The sequence below is a fragment of the Mustela nivalis genome (genome assembly GCF_964662115.1).
Source record: "Mustela nivalis genome assembly, chromosome: 17".
Lineage (NCBI taxonomy): Eukaryota > Metazoa > Chordata > Mammalia > Carnivora > Mustelidae > Mustela > Mustela nivalis.
The window spans coordinates 36,575,754-36,598,948 of NC_139036.1; the positions used below are offsets into that span (position 1 = coordinate 36,575,754).

Below are 23,195 nucleotides of genomic sequence, written 5' to 3' on the forward strand. Positions count from 1 at the left end.
TTAACAGTATGCAGTACAGTATTACTTTTTTTTTTTAAGATTTTTTTTTTATTTGCCAGAGAGAGTGTGCACAAACAAGGGTGAGCAGCAGGCAAAGAGAGAAGCAGGTTCCTTGCTGAGCAAGGAGCCAGATGTGGGACTGGATCCCAGGACCCTGGGATTATCACCTCAGCCAAAGGCAGACAGACACTCAACCAAAAGGCATCCCCACAGTACAGTATTATTTACTACACTTACCATGCTGTATGTTAGATCTTCACAATTTACTGTTCTTATAATTGAAACTTTATACCCTTTAACCTACATGTCACCAACCCCCCAGAGGCTGGCAGGCACCATCCTATTTTCTATTTCTATGAAATCGGCCTTTTTTTTTTTTAAGGATTCCCCGTGTAAATAATCCCATACACTATTTCATTTAGCATATTCCCTCCAGGTTTAACCCTGTTGTCATAAATGGTAGAATTTTCTTCTTTTTTTGTGAATGAATAGTATTTTATGTGTGTATATATTTACACACCACATTTTATATCTCCATTCATCTTTCAGAGTACATGTAAATGTTTTAATTTTCTTGGCTTTTGTGACTTATGCTGCAGTGAACACGGGAATGCAGATATCTGATTGAAATACTGATTATCAGTCAACTAATTATTGAAAAGGGCAAGAAGAATACAGAATAGGGCGAGGACAATCTCTTTAATGAATGGTGTTGGGAAAACTGGATATGCACATGCTAAGGAATGAAACTGGATTCTTGCACCAATCAACAGAAATTAACTTGAAATGGATTAGACTTTAACCTAAGACCTAAAACTAAAACACAGGAAAATAGGGGAAAGCTTTTTTGACACTGGTCAAAACACTGGTGATTTCTTAGTTTAGACACAAAAGCAAAAACAAATGGGACGGGGCACCTGTGTGGCTCAGTGGTTTAAAGCCTCTGCCTGGTCGGGCTCTCTGCTCAGCAGGGAGCCTGCTTCCTCCTCTTTCTCTCTCTGCCTGCCTCTCTGCCTACTTGTGATCTCTGTCTGTCAAATAAATTTTTTTTTAAATCTTAATTTTTAAAAAAAAATGGGACTACATCAAACTAAGGAGTTCTACCCAATAATGAAAGCAGTAAGTTGAAAAGGCATCTTACAGAATGGGAAAAAATATTTGCAAATCATATCTGATAATTCCTACAACTCAGTAGCATAAAAACAAACAAAAATTCAAATGAAAAATGGACAAGGACCTGAATAGACATTTTTCCTAAGAAGACATACAGATGGCCTACAGGTACATGAAACAAGCTCAACATCACTAATTATCAGGAAAATAACGATCAAAACCACAGTGAGATGCCACCTTACACCTGTTGGGATGACTGTTACCGTTACCAAAATGATAAGAGAGAACAAATGCTGGTGAGGATATGGAAAAAAGGAAACACTTACACACTGCTGATGGGAATGTAAAGTTGTATATAGCCATTATAGAACAGTCGGGCAGTTCCTCCGAAAAACTGAAACTAGAACTGTCCTGACCTAGCAGTCCCACTCCCAGTTCATATCTGCTTACCTATTTTGAACTTCAGTTCTTGTGACCCTTCTTCTAATTCTGCCTTTCAGATTGTTGTCCAGTGTACAAATTTACAAAAGAGGCACATTAGGAAGCAGAGTCTTGTTTTCCTCTTATCAGAGGGAATAATCAAGCATCTACCTCAAGCTTTGAGCCTGTCCTTTCCTTCTTGTCCTCTGAACATAACATGAAAGAATCTGTGTATTACCCTTAGCATTTTCCCGAGACTTGGCTCTTTCAAGGTCGTGCCTCATGTTAAACGTTGCATTGCACCACTTCTTATGTTTTGTTTATAATCCTCTCAAAAGGCTAGCACTCTTAGTGTCTATGAAAATGCCTGGCACATGGTGAGCACTAAGGACATGTAAGTGGAATCTGCTTTATATTTGTTTGTGGGTTCAGACCCTTTGTAAAACCTGTTAGACTTTGAGCTACGGCCAAGACTTTCTGGAGCCGTAGCCATGGCATCATACCAGTCTTTTCTCTAACTTTCGTGGAGGATTTTCCATCATTTCTGTAACAGAAGACATTGTATGTCTCATGTTTAAAATAAAACATTTAGGTAATAAGTTAATAAAACTGTGAGATTAAAAAAAAACGGTTTTATTTTATGACCATGACACCAGTGTTTTCGTTTTCTTCATTAGCTACCTGCGAAATGTGTGGGATGGTTGGTGTGCGAGATGCTTTTTACTCCAAAACTAAGCGTTTCTGTAGCGTTTCATGTTCACGAAGCTATTCGTCAAACTCCAAGAAGGCAAGCATTTTGGCCAGACTTCAGGTAACGGTACAGAAACCTTCTTGTTCCTTATATCTGTTATTTCTATGGTTTTCACTGTTTACCTTTCATTTGATTGTGATTCACTGCACTCCACTCTACCCAGTTGGCCAGCTCCCACTTTATACCCTCCCCTTTTTTTTTTTTTTTTTTTTGGAAATATATGGTCCCCAGGGTTTGCTCAGTCCATAAAATGAAGCAGCTGTTATAAATAGACAAGACACACTATCCAAAGTAAACTATGAACTGTTTCTATAAGTGAATGAAAAATATGTCTTCTTTTTCTGAATAAGCATAAATATAATAAACACCTTGTTATGTACAGGAACTGAAGCCTTTCTTTCCCCCTGTTTTCTTTTGAGTTAATATCAAGGTAGAATCATTCAGTATTGGGGGAGAAATGATTTACCCTTTGGTATTATTTCTCCATCATCTTTGCGTTCTACTACAGATTGCAGCCTGTTTGATACCTTGAACAAATGTGTTTGGTTAATCCAACTAACCTTTTTGAGAATGTTCATGGTATAAAAAGAAATTCATCTTTCTTTAAATGGACAGCAATGCCTACAAAACGGAGATTTGACCATTTAACTAAGTTGTTACTATTAGAGCATATAAACAATGTTTTTAAGGCACTTAATTGATTTCTGTAATAGATTTTATTTTGATCACATTTTGCTTACTCTCCTTTAACTTAGCTGTGATCATTACATAGCACTGAAAGGATTATATAAATTCCCCAGATTAAGGAAATACATCACTTAGATGTATTTCTATATTTCAGATAGACATTACGTAAGATCCTGAGCAGTGGTCTGTACCCAAATGGATGGCAGTTTGTCACACTGTGAATTTGGCCCATGATCATTTTGTCATTGATCTTTTGCGTTAGCACTAAAGGTATAAACCTCAGTCACTTGCTCTTTAAACATTAAATTATCTTCTCTTACCATATAAATAGCAATGCTTGGCAACCTGCATGAGTGAATAACCACTGGTTTTATCTAGTATAAGAAGGAATCAAGTATCCACCACAGCCTATGTTTAACATCTTATGGGATATAATTTTTTATTAACATATTAATTTGCATATTGCTGTTTTAGTCTGTGCCAGCTCTGCTACCCATGTTAGATGTCTACATTGTAGCAGAACTCAAAAAGACATTTCTCATATTAAAATATCTTGTATGTTTCCTCTGCTTTAATAATTTTCTAAACCCTTGATGTTACTTAAGCAGAATGAGTAGTATGCAATCAGGTTAATTTTTTCGGTGGAGGGGGGTGGATGAGAAAGAATCCTATTTACTTAACTCTTCTTGTTTCAGGGTAAGCCTCCAACAAAGAAAGCGAAAGTTCTTCAGAAACAACCTTTAGTTGCTAAACTAGCCGCATATGCTCAGTATCAAGCTACCTTGCAAAATCAAGCAAAGACTAAAGCAGGTAATATCGGTGAATATAATAGAGGTGAAATATTTGATACTGATTCATTTAGTTTGAGTTAATGACATTTTAATTTTGCATTTTTGTTAACTAAGCTACTTCTAGGCCCAACTGGTATATTATGACATTAGGTTTCCTCATGGTTGTTTTGGTTTCAGTAAATTATTCTAGAAGAGAGTAGTTGTATTCCCAAGTTCACAGTGCTTGGGGCAGTATCCTTAGCATTTTTTATCTGGCTTATTATTTTCTGTGTACAGGTTCTCTATGCTGTGGATGGTGGGGAGCGTTGAGGATATAAAAAGCAAAGAAATAAGACGTTTAGCAATATTTGCAGGAGAAGAGAATAGCAAGAAGAATAGATTGAGGAAAGCATCATTTCTAATAGAAGATTCTTGATAGGAGGGCGACTAGGTGGCTCAGTTGGTTAAGCAGCTGCCTTTGGCTCAGGTCATGATCCCGGAGTCCTGGGATCGAGTCCCATATCAGGCTCCAGCTCGATGGAGAGTCTGCTTGTCCCTCTGACCCGATCCCCTCTCATGCTCTCTCTCACTGTCTCTCTCTCAAATAAATAAATAAAAATCTTAAAAAAAGAAGAAGATTCTTGACAGGAAAGCAGAGAAGTAGGGAGATGTAACAGGGAGTAAAGCAATGAAAAACCCTCCTAAAGGTATCTGTGGCAGATACCGGATAGAGATCTCATTGCGGTGCCCAGTAAAAGCTGCTTGGGAATAAAAACCCAAAAGCAGTCATGGCATTCTTTGAACACTTCTGCTCTCAGCTGTTCTTCCCCGCTGATTACTGAAGAGCTCTTTCTTTTTTCGCTTTCCAAACAGCTTATACTATGTATGGAAGACTTAAATTGCTTTTTGTTTGCAGGTATGATCTATGCAAAAGTTCATGTTTATTCAGAAAAGTTTTTAAATCTTTACAGGAAAAAAAGAAAACTTTCTTTCAAGGTGATAAGTTAATTTTGTATCATTTCATATTGTCTTGTAAATAAAAGGTTTGAGAATTGTAATACATCTACATGTATTTTTTTTCCCCACAGCAGTATCCATGGAGGGCTTCAGCTGGGGTAACTACATCAATAGCAATAGCTTTATAGCAGCTCCTGTTACCTGCTTTAAACATGTGAGTATGGAATTTCTCACCTATTGAAATGCTTAGTCATTGTTTAAGGCCGAAGATACAATAACATCCAAAGTATCTTGTCTTTAGGAGGTCTTTATTTTATACTTTGTCATAAAAATGTTACTTTTTATTATACTTACTAGTAATAAAAACAATTTCTAGAAGATGTGCAAGTGTTCTTTAAAGAAGTTATCATTTGTGGGCAACCCTCTCAGGTCCCAGGACCTCCCTATTGGGGAGCTTTGTGCTATCACTTTGCTATTGCTCAATAAACCTTGCTTTCCTGCCCACCAAAAAGAATAAAATAAAAAGTAAATTACAACTTGAAATTACTCAAATAGGGAAAAGTACTAGTCTTCTCTAATTTTCATATTAAGCTGAACCATACACAGTTGCTGCTTTTGTATGTCATGTGTATTGGCAGTGTCGTATGGTTCAGCGTAACACAAACCTCCATCGTGCATGTTACCTAAATCTTTCTGAGCTGACCTGATATTTCAGAAAAGGAAGGATCTTTCTTCCAGTTATGTTTTTGTCTCCAAAGGTAAAATCAAAAAAACAGAGAAGGAACTGTTAGTAATGTAGCATTGTGGGCTGAAATATATGACACATACCAGAAAACCCTTTGCAGGATGTCCTTTTTGGCAAGTAGATCTTATAGAGTATATGAAGTAATTCAGAATTAAGTTAAAAACATTATCCAAAGATAACTTTGTTCCTTTTGCTCCTCTTCCTTCTTGTTAAATGATCTGTGATTACTTCTCTCCAATTTTTTTTTTACCTTACTACAAGTTTAATTTATATTTAAAGATTCTATCTGCTATTTAAAAAAAAACAAAAATAAAAACAACTTTGCTACTATGTACAAAAAGAAAAGAGAATTTAGAAAATTAATGAATGAAATTTTGCTTACACTAAACATTTTCTTAAGTTAGGACTTCACTTTCAAATAACAGCATGTGGGCAAAACTGAGCTTGAATTCTTGCTGTGGAAACTCAAATGAATTTTAGTTCACAGCCAATACAGACTCTTAGTCAAGGCAGAGCATATGAAAGCTGTGGTAGAAATATAAACTAAAGCTGAGTCCTTAATTTGCTAGTTTTCTTTCCTGAAAGTACAGGTGTTCAGCCTTAGTTGGTGGTATAAGTGGGATCCTAGATAACTTTATCCAGTGCAAAGTAGGTAAAATCCTTCACCGTAGGGTGGATAGTAGTGTCACGTTTGTGAAATAGATTAAATAAATATATAGCAACAGCAACAGAAAAGAACGGCAAAGCAGATCTTTCTCTTTCTCTCTACAGTTCTTTGTGCTTTTGAGAAACTCAAACTCAGCCTAAGTTCTCAATTACAATTTAACTCCTTCATCTCAGATACCTGGAAATTTGTTGTCTCTTCTGAGTAGCCTTTATCTCTTTTCCTGTCTTTAGTATTCTGGGGTCCGTTTATATTTTGATACCACAAACCATGTAAAGCTGTGTTATGTAAGTAGTTAAGGTATTTTTTTAAAAAAGCATTTCAAAATCTGAGAAGCACATTTTATTCGTGTCCATGTCTATTAAAGTTCTTTGTAAGAAAAATCTCTAATAATGAAACTGGTTTTGTTTTCAACTTGGCTTTTTTAAGATTAAAGCGTTCTATCATGTAGATTAAAGCAGCTAGCCTTATTGTATTATTAGCCTTATTGCATTATTTTGTGCACTCCCATTTCTCACTCAGGAGCAAAGCATCTGTCACCCAGTGTCTTCCTTCTCCACTCATCTTTCTTTACTGCCTTTTTCTCACTGAGTAGGAAAGCGACTGATAACGATAATTTCTTAGTTTATTTTAGTACAAATGAGTTTGCTTTGTTGCCTTAACCAGTATCTTCACTTGAATCCCTTTGGTTTTAGTCAGATCTCACGCTGCACTTGATTTTATCCCTCAGAGCTGGTTCTTCCCCCAGGTAGTTTTCTAGGTCTCCAAGGAGAGTTACTGGCTTTGGCTTTAGGAAGTCTGTTGTCAGGAGCTGCTGGGAGCGCAAGTCCCTGCCTTGTTTCGTCCATCTCCTAGTGTTCTAAGACTCAAACTGCCTGCCCTAAAACTGGTTGATCAGTAAGGCCAACTTCTTCTAAGTTCCACTTCTGCCTTGTCCCCAACTTGAGCACAGGTTGGGGGTCATTTCCTGCTCATAGGGGATTATTTTCCAAACATAATTTTAAGAAACATGCAGTGTGTAAGATGGAAGCAGAACTATTCTGATTGAACCAAAAATTGGGGCTGGGAGCAGTGTCCGAGCCCTGAGTTGAGTGCCTTGCTACTTTAAGGTAACCCAACCTCTTCTGGAGTAAGGATCATAGGGAAACAAACACTTTATATTTCCTGGCACTTAAGTGTGATTGTCATTAGTTTTAAAATCATAGGATTTCAGCAGTGGATCTCTTTTTTTCCACAGTCTATCGTTAAACTTCTGGGAATAAAGTTTCTACGAAGTATATCGTAGGACTATGTCCTCTTTGATAGTTGCTGTAATTATTCACAGTGCCTCACTGAGTTACTCAGTTACAGCAATGTTGACATTTTTATAATTAGCAAAGGAAATTGAGCCTCAACTGTTATTAAATATACCTGCTTCCAATCTGTGTATCATGATTGCCATGTACCTAGTATATCTTTCATCCTGTGTAGGTTGTAGTTTGGTAGTTTTGAGACTTTTTCTTTTTTCTGGTTTTTGATTTTTGGGGGTTTGTTTGTATAAGCTTCAGAATTATTACTCTTTTCCCTAATAGACATAGTCAGGTTAAGAGGAAGCTGCACTGACTGTCCTGGCAAGGATGGGGTGGGGTGGCCAAAACCTTGGCCCCTGACCCTTGGCTTTCCCTTTTCTGGCGGTCTCCGGAGTTGGAAACCACGGAATTAGGTAATAACACTTTTAATTAATCATAAATCATGCGGTCACAAAACTGTAATATATCTCGGAGGTGCCTGGGTGGCTCAGTGGGTTAAGCCGCTGCCTTCGGTTTGGGTCATGATCTGAGGGTCCTGGGATCAAGCCCCACATCGGGCTTTCCGCTCAGCAGGTAGCCTGCTTCCCTTCCTCTCCCTCTGCCCGCCTCTCTGCCTACTTGTGATCTCTCACTGTCAAATAAATAAATAAAATATTTTTAAAAAAATAATAAAAAATAAAAATAAATAAATAAACTGTAATATATCTTAAAAATCATCTAGTTCATCTAATCTGTCTCTTATTGTAAATGAAACTCTTGCTACTTTTTTCAGTAGCTGGATTATATATCAGTTTTGGGCTTTGACCTTCTTCTCATAATTTAAATTTTTTTGTTTTGGGTTTTTTTTTTTTTTCATAGTTTTTAATTAAGCCTCTATAGGGAAAACGTTCCTGTGCTTCTTTTACTCATACACTGCTACCACACGGTATTTCTGACACCAGATGTGTAGGTTTTCCATACATCAGGTAATTCTCCAACACCAGCTGGGTGTCTGACAAGTCAACTCGGTTCTGACACTGTCTACCTGGAGTTAATCATATCCCTCAGGTTAATCATATCCCTCAGTCCCACAAGACTAGCCCTGCTTCAGTTAACAATCTGAAGTCCCAGCTGTTACCTGTGCTTATGACCAACTGGCTGCAAATAAGGGTTCCCATGACCTGTTCCTTGAGTTCGGTAACTTGCTGGAATGGCTTACAGGGAAATGAATCCTTGCATTTGCCAGTGTTTTTTTTTTTTTTTTTTTTAAGATTTTATTTATTTGTCAGAGAGAGTGAGCGAGAGCGAGCACAGGCAGACAGAGTGGAAGGCAGAGTCAGACGGAGAAGCAGGCTCCCTGCGGAGCAAGGAGCCCGATATGGGACTCGATCCCAGGACGCTGGGATCATGACCTGAGCCGAAGGCAGCTGCTTAACCAACTGAGCCACCCAGGCGTCCCCTTGCATTTGCCAGTTGATTATAAAGGGGATAACAGGTGAACAGCCAGATGAAAAGATACATGAGGCAAGGTTATGAGAAGGCACATGGAACTTCCCGCTCTCTCTGGGTTATGCCACTTCCTACCAGCCCCATGTAATCAGCAACCCAGAAGCTCTCTGGGCCCCATCTACAGATTCCCTCACTATCCAAATGTCCGCTGTAGACTACTCCACTTTTACAAAAGGCCTGCATTAGTACTTGCTGTCACCAACCAAAAGAAACCAGGAAAGGATTTTTGCTTTCAGGAAACAAAAAGCATTTCCTCACCTTATGCTGTTTTGGCTTACAAGAGGTTTAACAGTTATAGTTAAGATTGATTTTATCTACTTCCGGATGGCGGGGGAAGCCTGTATTTTAGGATTCTGATGAAGGCTTTCATTGTATAGGCAGGATCAGTCATGAGCTCAGTCTCCACACCCTTACCCTTTCCCAGGGGATGGGGACTGGGGCTGAGAGTTCTGAGCTTCTACTCATAGGCTCATCTTCATGGTGACCAGTCCCATCCTGAGGCTATCTAGGAGCCCACCCAGAGTCTCCCCACTAGAACAAAAGGTGCTTCTATCACTTAAGAGATTACAAACCATTGAGGAGCTCTATATCAGGACCCGGGTCAGAAACCAGTGTAAGAACAAAAGATGCTCTTAGTGCTCTTATCGCTTAGAAAATTACAAGGGTTTTAAAGGCTCTGTGCCAGGTACAGGAGCAGAGACTGATTATACACACACAGATACACATATATATGTATCTACATATATTTCTATTTTTTTCAATATATATTTCCTGTTTTTTCACAGCCTCTAAAAGCAGTATCCATATCTATCCTAACTGTGGAAAAATCCACTATATTACTGCAGTACCAGTGCCAGTTAGGTGTGCGGTATACATTCATGAAATTCACAGGTGATTTTCCTCTAGTAATTTATGTTTGAACCCAAGAGAGCCTCCAGTTGATCAGTGTGTATGCAGAACATTGAATTTTAAAGCAATCTTAATTTTTTTTAAAGACTGTAGTCCTTTTTTTTAAGTTGGTTTTTTTTTTTTTTTTTGGACAAAGGGATAGAGAGTACATGTAGGCAGAGGGAGAGGGAGAAGCAGGCTTCCCCCTGAGCAGGGAGTCTGATGTGAGGCTTGCTCCGAGGACCCCAGGATCATGACCTGAGCATGCTACTTAACTGACTGAGCCACCCAATGACCTGAGCTGAAGACAGCTACTTTTTTTTTTTTTTTTTTTTTTTTAAGAATTTATTTATTTGACAGAGAAAGATCACAAGTAGGCAGAGAGGCAGGCAGAGAGAGAGAGGAGGAAGCAGGCTCGAGCCTGATGTGGGACTCGATCCCAGGACCCTGAGATCATGACCCAAGCTGAAGGCAGAGGTTTAGTCCACTGAGCCACCCAGGCACCCCCATAAGAGTGTAGTCTTTTAAATTGAAGCAGTCCTTTTCCCATGACTCACCTTTTAAAGTTAAGTAAAACATTTCTCTCTAGACGTTACAGCACAAGCCAAATGTGCTATTATCAAGTGGATGTGAAACATATAAACCAAACCTTTAGTCATGTACTTACAGATTTGAAATTTCTTTCATTTGATACTGGACTGTATACTCTGGTGTCTTTGCTAAGACCAGAAATCATCTTTCTTTTTTCTCCCTTGATAATAGTTGTAGTTTTGTTAGTTTTTTTTTTTAAAGGCCCTTTGTACACATGTATACTATAACTTTAAAGCTGACTTTAGGGGCACGTGGGTGGCTCAGTGGGTTAAGCCTCTGCCTTTGGCTCAGGTCATGATCCTTAGGGTCCTGGGATTGAGCCCAACATCGGGCTCTCTGCTTGGCGGAGAACCTGCATCCCCCCATCTCTCTGTCTGCCTCTCTGCTTACTTGTGATCTCTCTGTCAAATAGATAAACAAAATCTTTAAAAAATAAAAAATTTGAAAATTTAAAAAAATAAAGCTGACTTTACTGCCTCCACAAATATATCTGGTATCACTTACATGATACATTCTAATCCTCTCTTAAACACCTGAACTATAAGTCAGGTGTTTTGAGAAGGTAAGGTTATTTGTACTTCTTTGCAACACATAACACAAGTGTGTTTTGGATTTTAAGGTCAAAAACACAAGTAACTTTGTGTACATACAGTAACAGTAGTTTCTCTTTATAGTAAAACTTACGATCCATTTCTCAAGTATGTGTTTATTAGTAAAGTAATGCATTTCAAGTAAAAATTTTTTTTTGGCTTTTTTCCCTTAGCCTAGATTACACATACACAGGACTCCACTAAAAGTTGAAGTACTCATGTCCTTTCTCGCTGAACTCAGAACCTCCAAGATGTCATCCTAGATTGCAGAATTTCTTTCTAATGGAAATAAAGCTTCAGTTAGTTCCTGGCACTCGTTAGTGCTCCCGCTGAATTAGCTGGCACAGGCCTCACCGTGCAGTAGAATTTGTACAGGAAAACAGTAGACTCTAGAATAAGAGAAATCACTTGTCATGTTTTTATGTTTTAAAGAAAACCTAAATAGTCTAGGTTATTTTAATTTTAGTCTGTTTTCTAAAGTGGTTCTTGATTTGATCTCCTGATTGTTCAACAGTATTGACTTAATACATTGTTTTTGGTTTTTTTAATGGTGGGCTGTTTTACGCCTTTCAAATTAGTAGTCACTGCTTCCTATCCCTTTTTACACACACATAGCCTTCTCCCATTCTTAATCTTGCTTCCAGCCCACGCATCCCGTTTTCCTTTTATGCTCTCCTCACACTCCCCCTCATCCTGCTGCCACCACCTCAAAAAGTAGATTTTGGTCTCAAATCAAAAGGTGAGTGGACTTTCCGGAGAAGGAACTTTTTTTTTTTTCCTATTTCAACCAACCAATTCCACTGAGTAGCATTTAGGAGTTCTCCTTTCTGTCTAGTTAATTTCCTGTAATGTTTTCTTCCCTTTTGGGCCAAAAAGTATTTCATCTTTCTCTACTGGATGAACCTTAATACTCATATGCCTGTTAGTCTTTCATTGGTGGCTTTTTGTACAGTTGTCATACCATCGCTGGGTTAGATTCTTTCTTGGTTACCTCTGTGCAGCTTCAGGCCTAACTTCTGCCCACTTGTTGAAGATTGTGGGTGGTTATCAGAATAGGTTGGCAGTTCTGTGGAGGGAAATTTGTATTTCTGCCATGAGGCATCATGTGTACAGTGTATCAGCCCTCTGAGAGTCTAGCCATCTGGGCTGTTGGACTATCTGGGAATGTTGTTGAAGTGCAGGAAATAAGACTTCCACCCAGTTATTTTTTTATAGACGACAGTCAGGTGGAGGTGGTCATTCATTTGTGCTGGGGAGCCCTCAGTGTTTGGATCTGGCCATGTCCTGCAGGACCTGATGACAGCTTACCTTGCAGGGAAGGAGAGTCGCTCCCAGATAGCCCTCACGAGTGGCCCTGGAGCAGGAAGTGGTGAAGCAGATCTTCCTGATTTGGGAGGAGCCTGAGGTGGACCTCTCGTCCTGAGTCTGGAAGGTAAATTTGTTGTTACCTGTAAATTATGGTTCTGCTAGTTCATGCTATGCCAATCCAGACTTTCAGAGGTATCCCTCCTGCCAGCAAGAGAAGACAGATGACTTGGATGAAGATGGCTGTCAAGCCCTGGGTCATTTCGTCTTCCACAATTAAGAGTATTCATTTTAAACAAAAGGGCAGATATATCTGTGAAATTACCTTATTATTTCAACACATTGAGCACGTGCTATTTAGAAACTATGGTGCTCTTTTTGGTTGTTTTTGTTTCTTCATTTTTTGTTTCTTAGAGTGAACCATATGGATTGGTTTAAGAGGGCCTAGCAGAACCACAACCTTACAGGCAAGAACAAATGTCACTTTCTGCTACTTTCTCCTATACCAATCCAGACTGTAGGGACAAAAACATAATATCCCCCAATAAAGTGAATATTATCCTTATTTTTTAATAAGCCTATTGACCCTTTATTTTCTTTAATAAAATGTGACTAAAAACTATTTTCTGCAAATAATTGTTAAGGCCCAAAAAAAAAAAAAAAAAAAAAAGCTGGTGAAATTGTCCTATCTAGCTCTGAGAGGAGTGCTCTATGCCAAATTCACTTAGGAGTATGCCAACCTAACCCCCAATTTATCAGCATAACCAGGCTTCTTTCTTCTCGACAAAAAATAAACCCATTCCACAAGATTTGGCAGCCAAACAAAGAGGGGTGGATACCCTGCCTTATTGTAGCATAAATTCATCTGCATCTGTCTGCTCTAATTGGTTCATCCTCACAGAAATGAAAACATGGTCTTTATGTTAATACATCTTAGCTTAACCTACGTTATCTATCATCTTTCCAGCCTCTCCTTTTCTGATCCTATCTGCTGGCAATAGGGATGGCCCTACAGTCTAGAGTGATATAGGGGGAGATAGCAGAACCTGAAGAGTCCAGTCTTTCAATTCAAAAAGAGCAGAAAGGGGTAGTCATAACAGATGTATTGTTTTTTTGCAGAGTTCAGGGAGATAGTTACGTGGACCCTTCCAGAATCACAAATATTTGAGATAGGTCGCTGTCTCTAAGTACTTTGTTGCTTGTGCTACTTAAAGTAATAGCCATAATTTGATTCTGTCTTTGGTGCCCAGATGTACTCTAGTTCAGGATTATTTGACCTTTTCTTCCTCTCCTTCAGAAATGTCATGAACTGTTGAGAGGATAGGGGTTGAGTACTATTTTAGGCTAACCCTTCTGTTGGGTTGGCATCCACCGAAGTATGAGAAGCCTTGCATGGAAGACATTTACCCAATGTTCAAATTGGCTAGATCGTGTAACTCCTAGATGTCTTTGTTTGGTCATCTTTGAGCTCTGAAGCTGTTTTGTCTTTTCCTGATTTGTTCATATGATCAGGTCTTTGATATCCTTTTCTCTATGTTCAAGGTTCTAAATTATTTTTAACGAGGAGCTGATTGTCAGAGCCACAGAGACTGTTTAGTATTACCAGCATTCCTAAATTCACTTACTTTATTTAATTAACCGTTGCCTAAACTTCAAATAATTATAAATGGTCTCAAGTTTTAAGGATCAAAATGTAATGGAAATTGTAATTTGGGCATGTTAGACTTGGGAAAATCTCTTCATGATACTCATTTAATCAGTTTTCTGAGTCCGCATCCTAACAAGTAGTGTGAAGGCTAGTGATTATCAGTTCTAACAGTGAATGTTGTCTCTTTGTTTATAAGTAATAAATTATGTAACAGTTTGCCCCATGATATGCATCTCCAGAAACTCTTCAACTCCACTTTTTTAATAACTTTAGCTGGTGCTTTTGCCACATGTCCACTTTAACAGACTGTATTTCTGTTTTATGAATTTATCTTAATTTGAAAATACGGATAACTAAGTTTTGTTTCTCCTGTTACTGGAAACCCCATTGCTGATTGGAAGTATTTTTCTTTCTGCTCTTTGGACAGACCCTTTAAAATTAGAGGTTAAGGTAAAGTGCATTCATTAAGCATATATTTTAAAAGTAATAAGTTTATCTGCTTTGTCCTGTGAAATCTATTGAGTTTGTGATAGCTTTAACAAAAAATGCTGCTCGGGTCTTGTATTAGAACAGTATTGAATTTCAAAGCTGGCATGGATCTATTCTAATATATTTGAAATTCTGTTCATCTTAAGCTTGCCCCTCACACCGGCTTTTTCCAAATAGAATTCTGTGAAAAAGGAAATAACAACTCTATTTTTAGAGAAAAATGAATGAATTAAATGGCATTTTTAATTTAATATTTCTGTTACTGATGGGAATGCTTATTTTACAAAATGTGTTTTGGGCTTTATGTTAATAAGATGATAACTTAATAATTTTTATATGACAGGCACCTATGGGGACCTGCTGGGGTGATATCTCAGAAAATGTGAGAGTAGAAGTTCCCAATACAGACTGCAGCCTACCTACCAAAGTCTTCTGGATTGCTGGAATTGTAAAATTAGCAGGTGAAAGCACACATAATAATTTACCAGAAACTGCCAGTTATGTTTTTATTAACTTGTAAGAAAGCATATTTGTAAATTTCACAAATATTGCCAAGTAAATAAGAAATGCAGTAATAGGGTAGAGGGTAGCAAATTATTATTTTTTTTTTTTTTTTTAATAAAAAACTTGAACAGTAAATAATTTTAGTTTTGGCAGTACAAGCTCTGTCATGGTTCCTCAGCTTGACATCATATCACGAAAGCAGCCATGGCAAGACATAAATGAATAGGCATGGCTGTGTGCTAGTGACAACTTTATTTACAAGCACTGAAGTTTCAGTTTTATATGTAACTGTCATGTGTCATGAAATGTTATTCTGTGTTTGATTTTTTTTTTCAGCCATTTAAAAATGTAAGACCATTCTGAAATGCAGACTGTAAGAAACATCAGGCAGTAGGCCAGACTGTGGGCCACTATATAGTGTGCCACACCCTGGTGTAGGGAAATACTTGGAAAAGTAACAAAAATATGAGGTGCTAAGAAGAGTGATGAGGTCCGTAATACCAAAAGTAAACTAGTGTTGATAATTTCCCTCTATGTTGGTTTCTTTTTCTTCACTCCTACTGCTTTCCATGTCCCCTAGGCCTTTGCTGCCTTATTGCTTATCACATAAATGCATTAGGTATGTCCTGTGTTCGACACTGTGGGCAGGTGATATGCAGAAGTATAACACCTCGTTTATTCCATGAGCTGCCATCTGCCAAATGCTCCCTGCATTTATGACGAGGCGCTCAGTGAATGGTGCAGTAGGGCACTGTAGTCCTTCATCGGGACGCCTGGATGGGGCCTACAACCACTCAGCTAAGTTGTCCTTCAGTTAGTCAGAAGTCTGATTGCATCCTACTCTTTCTAGTCCTCTTTCCAGCCATCCTCCCCCAAACAGCCTGCTCGCTACGTACTGTAGACAAACTTGATTTACTAAAGATGATCTTGTATTTTTTTGCTCAGGCGTCTTTTTTTTTTATTTTTCCTGCTCAAGCATCTTTAATCACTTCTTTGTCCTTAAAGGATCGAGGTGGTTGGCATTTATAGTTATTGATGAGTTTCTCCATTGGTTGCTTCCCAGCAGAAATGCCATCTCTGTTCTGATAAGGCGAGTTCTCCCTCCTCCCTCACAGAGCCTATTAGCACTTCTGTGCCTTTGCACAGACATTTTACCCAATTCGGTTCCCAGCTTTTCCTTGAAATGTTCCCCCAGCTATACAAGTACTCTCTAAATGCTTGTGTTGTTCTCTGCACTGTAATTTAAAACAACATAGTCTTTTTTTTTTTTTTTTAAGATTTTTTTATTTATTTGTCAGAGACAGAGGGAGAGAGAGCGAGTGAGCACAGGCAGACAGAGAGGCAGGCAGAGGCAGAGGGAGAAGCAGGCTCTCTGCCGAGCAAGGAGCCCGATGTGGGACTCGATCCCAGGACCCTGGGATCATGACCTGAGCCGAAGGCAGCTGCTTAACCAACTGAGCCACCCAGGCGTCCCTAAAACAACATAGTCTTTCTGTCCTAGGTGTTTAAGGCAGTTATATTTAAATAGATCTAAGGATCAGTGTGTTTAATATCCAAGAATTATTTACACCTCCCATCTCCAGTTTTACATTTCTGTTTTATCTAATTATATCATGTATCATTTTTAAGCCACTTTAATGACATTTTAGAATTGAGCCTGATGTTAATCATGAACTAGAACTCAAGAACAGTTGTCAAACTCATAATTTAGTCCATGAATTACTGAATTTTAAAACTTACGGTTTTAATGCTGTAAATTTTCATCATAGCTTTTAACACATGAAAATGCTGACTGAACTTAGCTCCCTGCCCAAAATATAAATTTGTTGGGCCTTTTTTATTCCCCTGAAGGCCTTAAATAAAATTGAAATCTGTTACCAACAGAAGGTTTATTATAAACAGGATATATCATACACTTTTTGTTCTTTCTAAGAAGGCTTCCCGTTTGCTTAGTATGTACGGTCTTTAAGTCCTTTCATATACATTTATTTGTGTTTTTTGAACTTTTTTTACCTAGCATTTTCACATTTTATTTCCAAATAAATAGGACAGAAAAAATTAGGCGCTTGAGGTAGCCACAACCAAATTGCCAAATTACCCAAAATATTTATTCATCTAAGCAAAGCAGTTTCTTTTTTTTTTTTTTAATTAAAGGTGTGTGTATGTGAGAGAGAGAGAGACAGAAAGATAAAGAGCACAAGTAGGCAGGGAGACAGGGAGAAGGAGACTTCTCTGCTAAGCAGGGAGCCCGATGCAGGACTCAATCCCAGGACCTGGCATCGCAACTCGAGCCAAAGGCAGCCGCCCAACAGAGTGAGCCACCCAGGCACCCCAACCAAGCAGTTTCTTTGAGATGTTACTTTACCTGGATTTCTGTGACTTACCATAACCTTCTTTCTTTTATTTTCAAAACTACACATTCTAGTAGGACTTTACCACCCCCATTTCCACTAAGAATTTCTTTTCTAGAATTTAAGAAACTCTGGGTAAAATTAAAATACATTAAAAGGGAGGAATCCGAGCTCTAAAAACAGTTAAACTAATGACATTACACAAATAGCTCTCAAAGTTTGATCAGTACACCAGTAGCAGCGGCTTCTCCTGGGGACTGGTTAGCAGGGCCTGTTCTCACTCGGCCCCCAGCTCTATGGAGTGTCAGAGTTTGGGGATGGGCAGCCATCTGTCTGCTCACACACCCTGCACGGGGTTCTGCTGCAGGTACAGCTAACATCTGACACCCACTGCCAGCAGCTAGGTCGTGTTCTGTTTCATCGCATTTTCTTATTATGTGGTGATTGGTTTGTTGGTTTCAGGTTACAATGCCCTTTTAAGATATGAAGGATTTGAAAATGACCCTGGGCTGGACTTCTGGTGCAATGTCTGTGGCTCTGACATCCATCCAGTTGGCTGGTGTGCAGCCAGTGGAAAGCCTCTTGTCCCTCCTAGAAGTAAGTGGCCTCTTGACCCCTACTGTAATTGAATATTTGTACTTCAATAGTACACACATAGTAATATTCAAGGGATATCAAAATTACGATAATACTTTTTGGTTTCACATCTTATATGCTCGCAAGATATACTTGTGGTTTTTCTGTTTGTTTTTTGGGTTTTTTTGTTACTCTTCTACAGAACCTTAATACTCTGAATACAGGGGAAATTGTTGTGGTTTGAAAAAATAGTTTATGAAGGAATTCTGCTCTTTGCTAAAGTGTAACTGGTTATTTCTTTTGTTTTAGCTATTCAGCATAAGTATACAAACTGGAAAGCTTTTCTAGTGAAACGACTTACTGGTGCCAAAACACTTCCTCCTGATTTCTCACAGAAGGTAAAGACAGGATCTTAGAAAGGACTGAAGTGTCAATTGAGAGCTCTAAAAAAGGAATAGCCTGAAGTTTTTTTAAGGAATTATTTTAATTTAGTGAGCCAGATGATCTAGCTAAATGTCGAGTGCACTCAGTATTTTTAATGGTACAATATTGAGATTATCTGTAGACCTTTGTCATGAATTCTGAACAGTCTTTGTTTGCTTTTGTTTAAGGTTTCAGAGAGTATGCAGTATCCTTTCAAACCTTGCATGAGAGTAGAAGTGGTTGACAAGAGGCATTTGTGTCGCACGCGAGTGGCAGTGGTGGAAAGTGTAATTGGAGGAAGATTAAGACTAGTGTATGAAGAGAGTGAAGATAGAACAGATGACTTCTGGTGCCATATGCACAGCCCGTTAATCCATCATATCGGTTGGTCTCGAAGCATAGGCCATCGATTCAAAAGATCTGGTAAGCACCTGTCACAGGACCACCTGTTGAAAACACCATTGAGGCTAAATTGTACTACCTGGTTATTTTTTCTCTACAGAATAGCAGAGATCAGAAATAGCATTCTAGTTGTCTGGGCTGCTCATTCTGCCTTAATTAGGGAAGGTTCACACCAGAATAGGAGTGTCCTGACTCCTTTATATTCCTTCCACTTGTTCTCAGTTCAAATATAATGCACTTCTGGTCACAACTACACTTGTTGTCTTAACACTTTTCCTAGCCAGCCCATTTGAAAGATCTAAAGGTAGCCTTTCCCTTTGCATTCAGTTCTAATCAAAAGAACAAGATTAAATGTGGTTAGACTTAATACTAAACACATTAAAGCATACCTCCAAAGTTGTGATTCCCTAACTAGGGAATTACCAGCATTCTGACTGGCTGAATGTATTTAATAGCACATGTACTCTGAAGAGAGAAAGACTATTAGAAGATATTTTTCACCATAAATGTAGAAGGCATGTATTTCTGCCATGTTTTAGAGTATACATACCTTGTGAGTTTGAAACCTTCAAAGAAACGTGGTTTTTGGTCTTCTCACAAATGCTGACAGATTAGTATGTAACTTTTCCTTGTAGATATTACAAAGAAACAGGATGGACATTTTGATACACCACCACATTTATTTGCTAAGGTAAGAAGTTTTTATAAGAACCCTCATTTGTAAATTAGGTTTGAAAGAGGGTTGTGGGTTTTTTCCTAACATTATGGAAATCACAATTACATTTGTTCACGTAAAAGGAATTAAGACCTTGTGATCCATAGGTGTCACAACTATTGATTATAGTTTTTCTTAAATTCTGTCTATTTGCCTGAGTTCTCTCTATTCTCGAACGGAAGTTTGAGTTATAATATTAGGTAGGTAGGAGAAGGCATTTGGTATTTTCATCTGATAAGTGTTTTCAAATTGGTAATATTTTCATTGTTAGAATGATAATATTTGTAACGGTGGCTGTGCTTTCATGTAATTCTTTAGGTAAAAGAAGTAGACCAGAGTGGGGAATGGTTCAAGGAAGGAATGAAATTGGAAGCTATAGACCCATTAAATCTTTCCACAATATGTGTCGCGACTATTAGAAAGGTAAGACTATAGGTTTACAAATTCAGAAATGCAACTGTAAGAATTGGGTTTAAGGTAATAGGAGAAGGAGGCCCTTAACATATTCATTTGATTCCGGTACCTGGGTGGCTCAGTTGGTTAAAGCCTCTGCCCCAGGGTCCTGGGATAGAGCACTGCATCGGGCTCTCTGCCCAGCAGGGAGCCTGCTTTCCTCCCTCTCTCTCTGCCTGCCTCTCTGCTTACTTGTGATCTCTGTCTGTCATATAAATAAACAAAATCTTTAAAAAAAAAAAATACTCATTCTGACATAAAAGTATGTATCTTGATCTTCACCAGGGGGAAGGATACTAGTAAAATAAATTTCAGTTTTCATATCAGTGTTTTTTATAGCTTGTCAAGATTTTCATCTTGAGTCTGCTGCCTTTATTTATGGAGCTGTATATCCTGAGTTAGAGAATATTTGAGTTACTTCCTGGTCAAAGCTAATCTAATACAGAATTGTAACAAGGCCAAGTTTATCTTCAGCTTCCTGGTTTTTTTCCTTTTGTGCCTTTTTTCTTCTTTTGATAATACTTTATTTCTTCCTTTGTTCCTCTCTCCTGAAGCTTTGTTTATGAAAGGTTCTAGAAGAGTTGTTCTTGGGGTGCCTGGGTGGTTGTGTCATTAGGTGTCTGCCTTCAGCTTGGGTCATGATCCTAGGGTCCTGGGATCTAGCCCCACGTCGAGCTTCCTCCTGGGTGGGAAGCCTGCTTCTCCCTCTCCCACTTCCCCTGCTTGTGTTCCTGCCCTCACTGTCTCTCTCTCTGCCAAATAAGTAAATAAAATATTTTTAAAAAAGAAGACGACTGGTTCTCAATTCAAGTAAGCATAAGAATATGAATACCCTGGGAAACTTAAAAACAAATAAAAGTGACTAGACCTTTTAAGTGCCTACTCATCCCTGTTCTGATTTCATCGGTCTGCTGGGGGGCCCTAGATTTGACTTTTCTTTTTTTTTTTTGAGTCCTCAGGTAATTGTCCATTACAGCCATGGTTAAGAAGCACCAATCAGAATCTGCTTATATAAGAGTATAGCTAGAATTGTTATTTGCATTTCAACCCAATTTAAAGCCTTGAGCCAAAAGAACTAAAAACAGTAATGATTGCTGCCATGTCGCAGGCTCAAGATCACACAGCTAGAGGAGACCTGTTCCAAGCTTTTGTTCTTCTCTTTACCTGACTAGTGATCAGAATCACCCAGTATTATTTAGAACAGATCTCTGGGGCACCTGGGTGGCTCAGTTGGTTAAGTATCCAACTCATGGTTTCAGACCATGGTCTCAAGGTCATGAGATTCAGAGATCATGATCTCTGGGTCACATCAGGCCCCATGCTCAGCATGGAACCTGCTTGAGGTTCTTGGCCTCTGCCCCGCGCCCACACGCATGCACTCTCACTCTCAAAATCTTTTTTAAAAAAAGATTACCTTTAAAAATAAATAAATATATAAATAAATAAATAATAGATTTCCATGACCTACTCCAGACTACTCAGTCAGAATCACAAGAAGTATTACACACAATAATGTATTTGTTTAAAAAAGATACAGTTCTTGGGGCGCCTGGGTGGCTCAGTGGGTTAAGCCTCTGCCTTCGGCTCAGGTCATGATCCCAGGGTCCTGGGATCGAGCCCCGCAGCGGGCTCTCTGCTCAGCAGGGAGCCTGCCTCCACCTCTGTCTCTGCCTCCTCTCTGCCCACTTGTGATCTCTGTCTGCCAAATAAATAAATAAAATCTTTAAAAAAAAAAAAAAAATACAGTTCTCTAGGTGATTCTGTTAGTCAGGTTTGGGACCCAGTGCCACTGTACCATGCTCTGTTGCGTGAAATGAGAATGAAGTCTCCAATGAGTATAGCATCAGACTTCACTCAGGAATTGCTTAGTTAATACTCGGTGTGCTAGGTTTGGTCTGGACTCTAAAAAGCTTACAGTCTTGTAAAATAAGGTAAGATACATGAAGAGAAGTTTGTTTGAGGATCTACTCTGACTTAAGAAAGGTACACAGTACTGATGGAATTCAAATAAAGGAGAGATCACATAGTCTCAGAGGAATCAGGGAAAGCTCTATAGAAGAGGTGAAAACATCACCTTGAGCGTTGGGAAAAACAGCCCTGCAGAGATGCAGGGAGGAAACCGTTGTGGAAAGAGGATGTGCCCAAAAGCATCAAGATAGGAAAGCACAGGCTGGGTTTGGAAGAGACAGGTCATTCACACGGTACACATCAAACGAGTTGCACTGAGGTGCGCCTGGGTGGATGAGTAGGTTAAGCATCCGACTCGATTCTGGCTCAGGTCGTGATCCTCAGGATCATGAGATCGAGGCTCATGTTGGGCTCCACAAGCGGAGCCTGCTTAAGATTCTCCCTTTCCCTCTGTTCCTCCCCTCCCCTGTGAACGTGCTGCTCTGCCTGCCCCCTCCCCCAAAAATACAGGTTGTGCTGAGTATTCCGGCCAAAGCTTCTGTTTCATAAGGAACAGAAACCCACTCAAGTTAGCTTTAGGAAAGTTACCCTGAGGCCAGGGCAGTCTCATAGACATGCAAGAATGCAGGATGAGAACGGGAAAGCTGTAAACCCAGTGCAATTCTCTCCACCTCTCAGGGCCTCTGTCCCACCTCTTCTCTGCTCTTTCACTTTTGTGGGTGGCTTCTGCCCACTCAGTCTCCTTGTGTGGCTGCTGGCTCCACTCCCTGGGACGGGCTTCCAGCTCCAGCTCCAGCCCATGACTTGACAGCAGTTTGATCCTAATCCCCAGAGAGAGTCTAGCTGAGCCCAGCCTCTGGCTTGGTCCTCTAAGGTTAGATACTAGTCCCCACTCTGGTCAGCTGTAGTTAGAAAACGGGAAAGGAATCCTATGGGAGTGAGGGTAGATCTTTCCAAAGGTGTAGGCAAGGTTGTTAAACTCAAAGAGGAAGTTCACTGGGTACATATCCAACATAGTAGAAACAACTAAGAAAAAGGGCACTTTGGGATAGAAACTAAAAGATAATATGGAACCAGGAGAGGCAGGCTTTGTTTTGGTTTTTCTTTTTTTTAAGATTTTATTTATTTATTTGAGAGAGGGATAGACATGAGCTGGCAGGGGAGCGGGGGTGCCATGGCCTTGGGAGACAGAGAAGAAGGCTCTGCATTGAACAGGGAGCTCAGTGCAGGGCTCGATCCCAGGATGCTGGGATCATGACCTGAGCTGAAGGCAGACACTTAAGCAACTGAACCACCCAGGCACCCAGTCATGCAGGCTTTGAATATGTGGTCAGGCCCTCTGAGCTTTCTCTGTTGAACAGCTCTGTTGGAAGAGCTTCCTGATGTGAACAGAGATCATACCAATGAAATGTTAAGCTGTGTAAGACGGGAACTGGCAAAGAGGAAGGCTGAAAGCAGTTCTCATACC

General features: G+C 39.3%; 1 protein-coding gene across 24 annotated transcripts in view; it reads left to right on the top strand.

Annotated features, from left to right (window-relative positions):
• The window catches only part of MBTD1 (mbt domain containing 1), a 71,415-nt gene that overhangs the window by 32,466 nt on the left and 15,754 nt on the right, over positions 1 to 23,195 (top strand). For 12 of the 24 annotated variants that reach the window (XM_082704612.1, XM_082704599.1, XM_082704614.1 and 9 more), the window contains 9 exons: positions 2,211 to 2,350; positions 3,667 to 3,781; positions 4,830 to 4,912; positions 14,739 to 14,856; positions 17,713 to 17,847; positions 18,136 to 18,224; positions 18,438 to 18,672; positions 19,287 to 19,342; positions 19,685 to 19,789. In XM_082704612.1, the coding sequence (XP_082560738.1) occupies positions 2,211 to 2,350; positions 3,667 to 3,781; positions 4,830 to 4,912; positions 14,739 to 14,856; positions 17,713 to 17,847; positions 18,136 to 18,224; positions 18,438 to 18,672; positions 19,287 to 19,342; positions 19,685 to 19,789 (1,076 nt within the window). The remainder of the gene's footprint in view (positions 1 to 2,210; positions 2,351 to 3,666; positions 3,782 to 4,829; positions 4,913 to 14,738; positions 14,857 to 17,712; positions 17,848 to 18,135; positions 18,225 to 18,437; positions 18,673 to 19,286; positions 19,343 to 19,684; positions 19,790 to 23,195) is intronic. The other 12 variants (XM_082704605.1, XM_082704604.1, XM_082704593.1 and 9 more) reach the window with 3 other exon arrangements.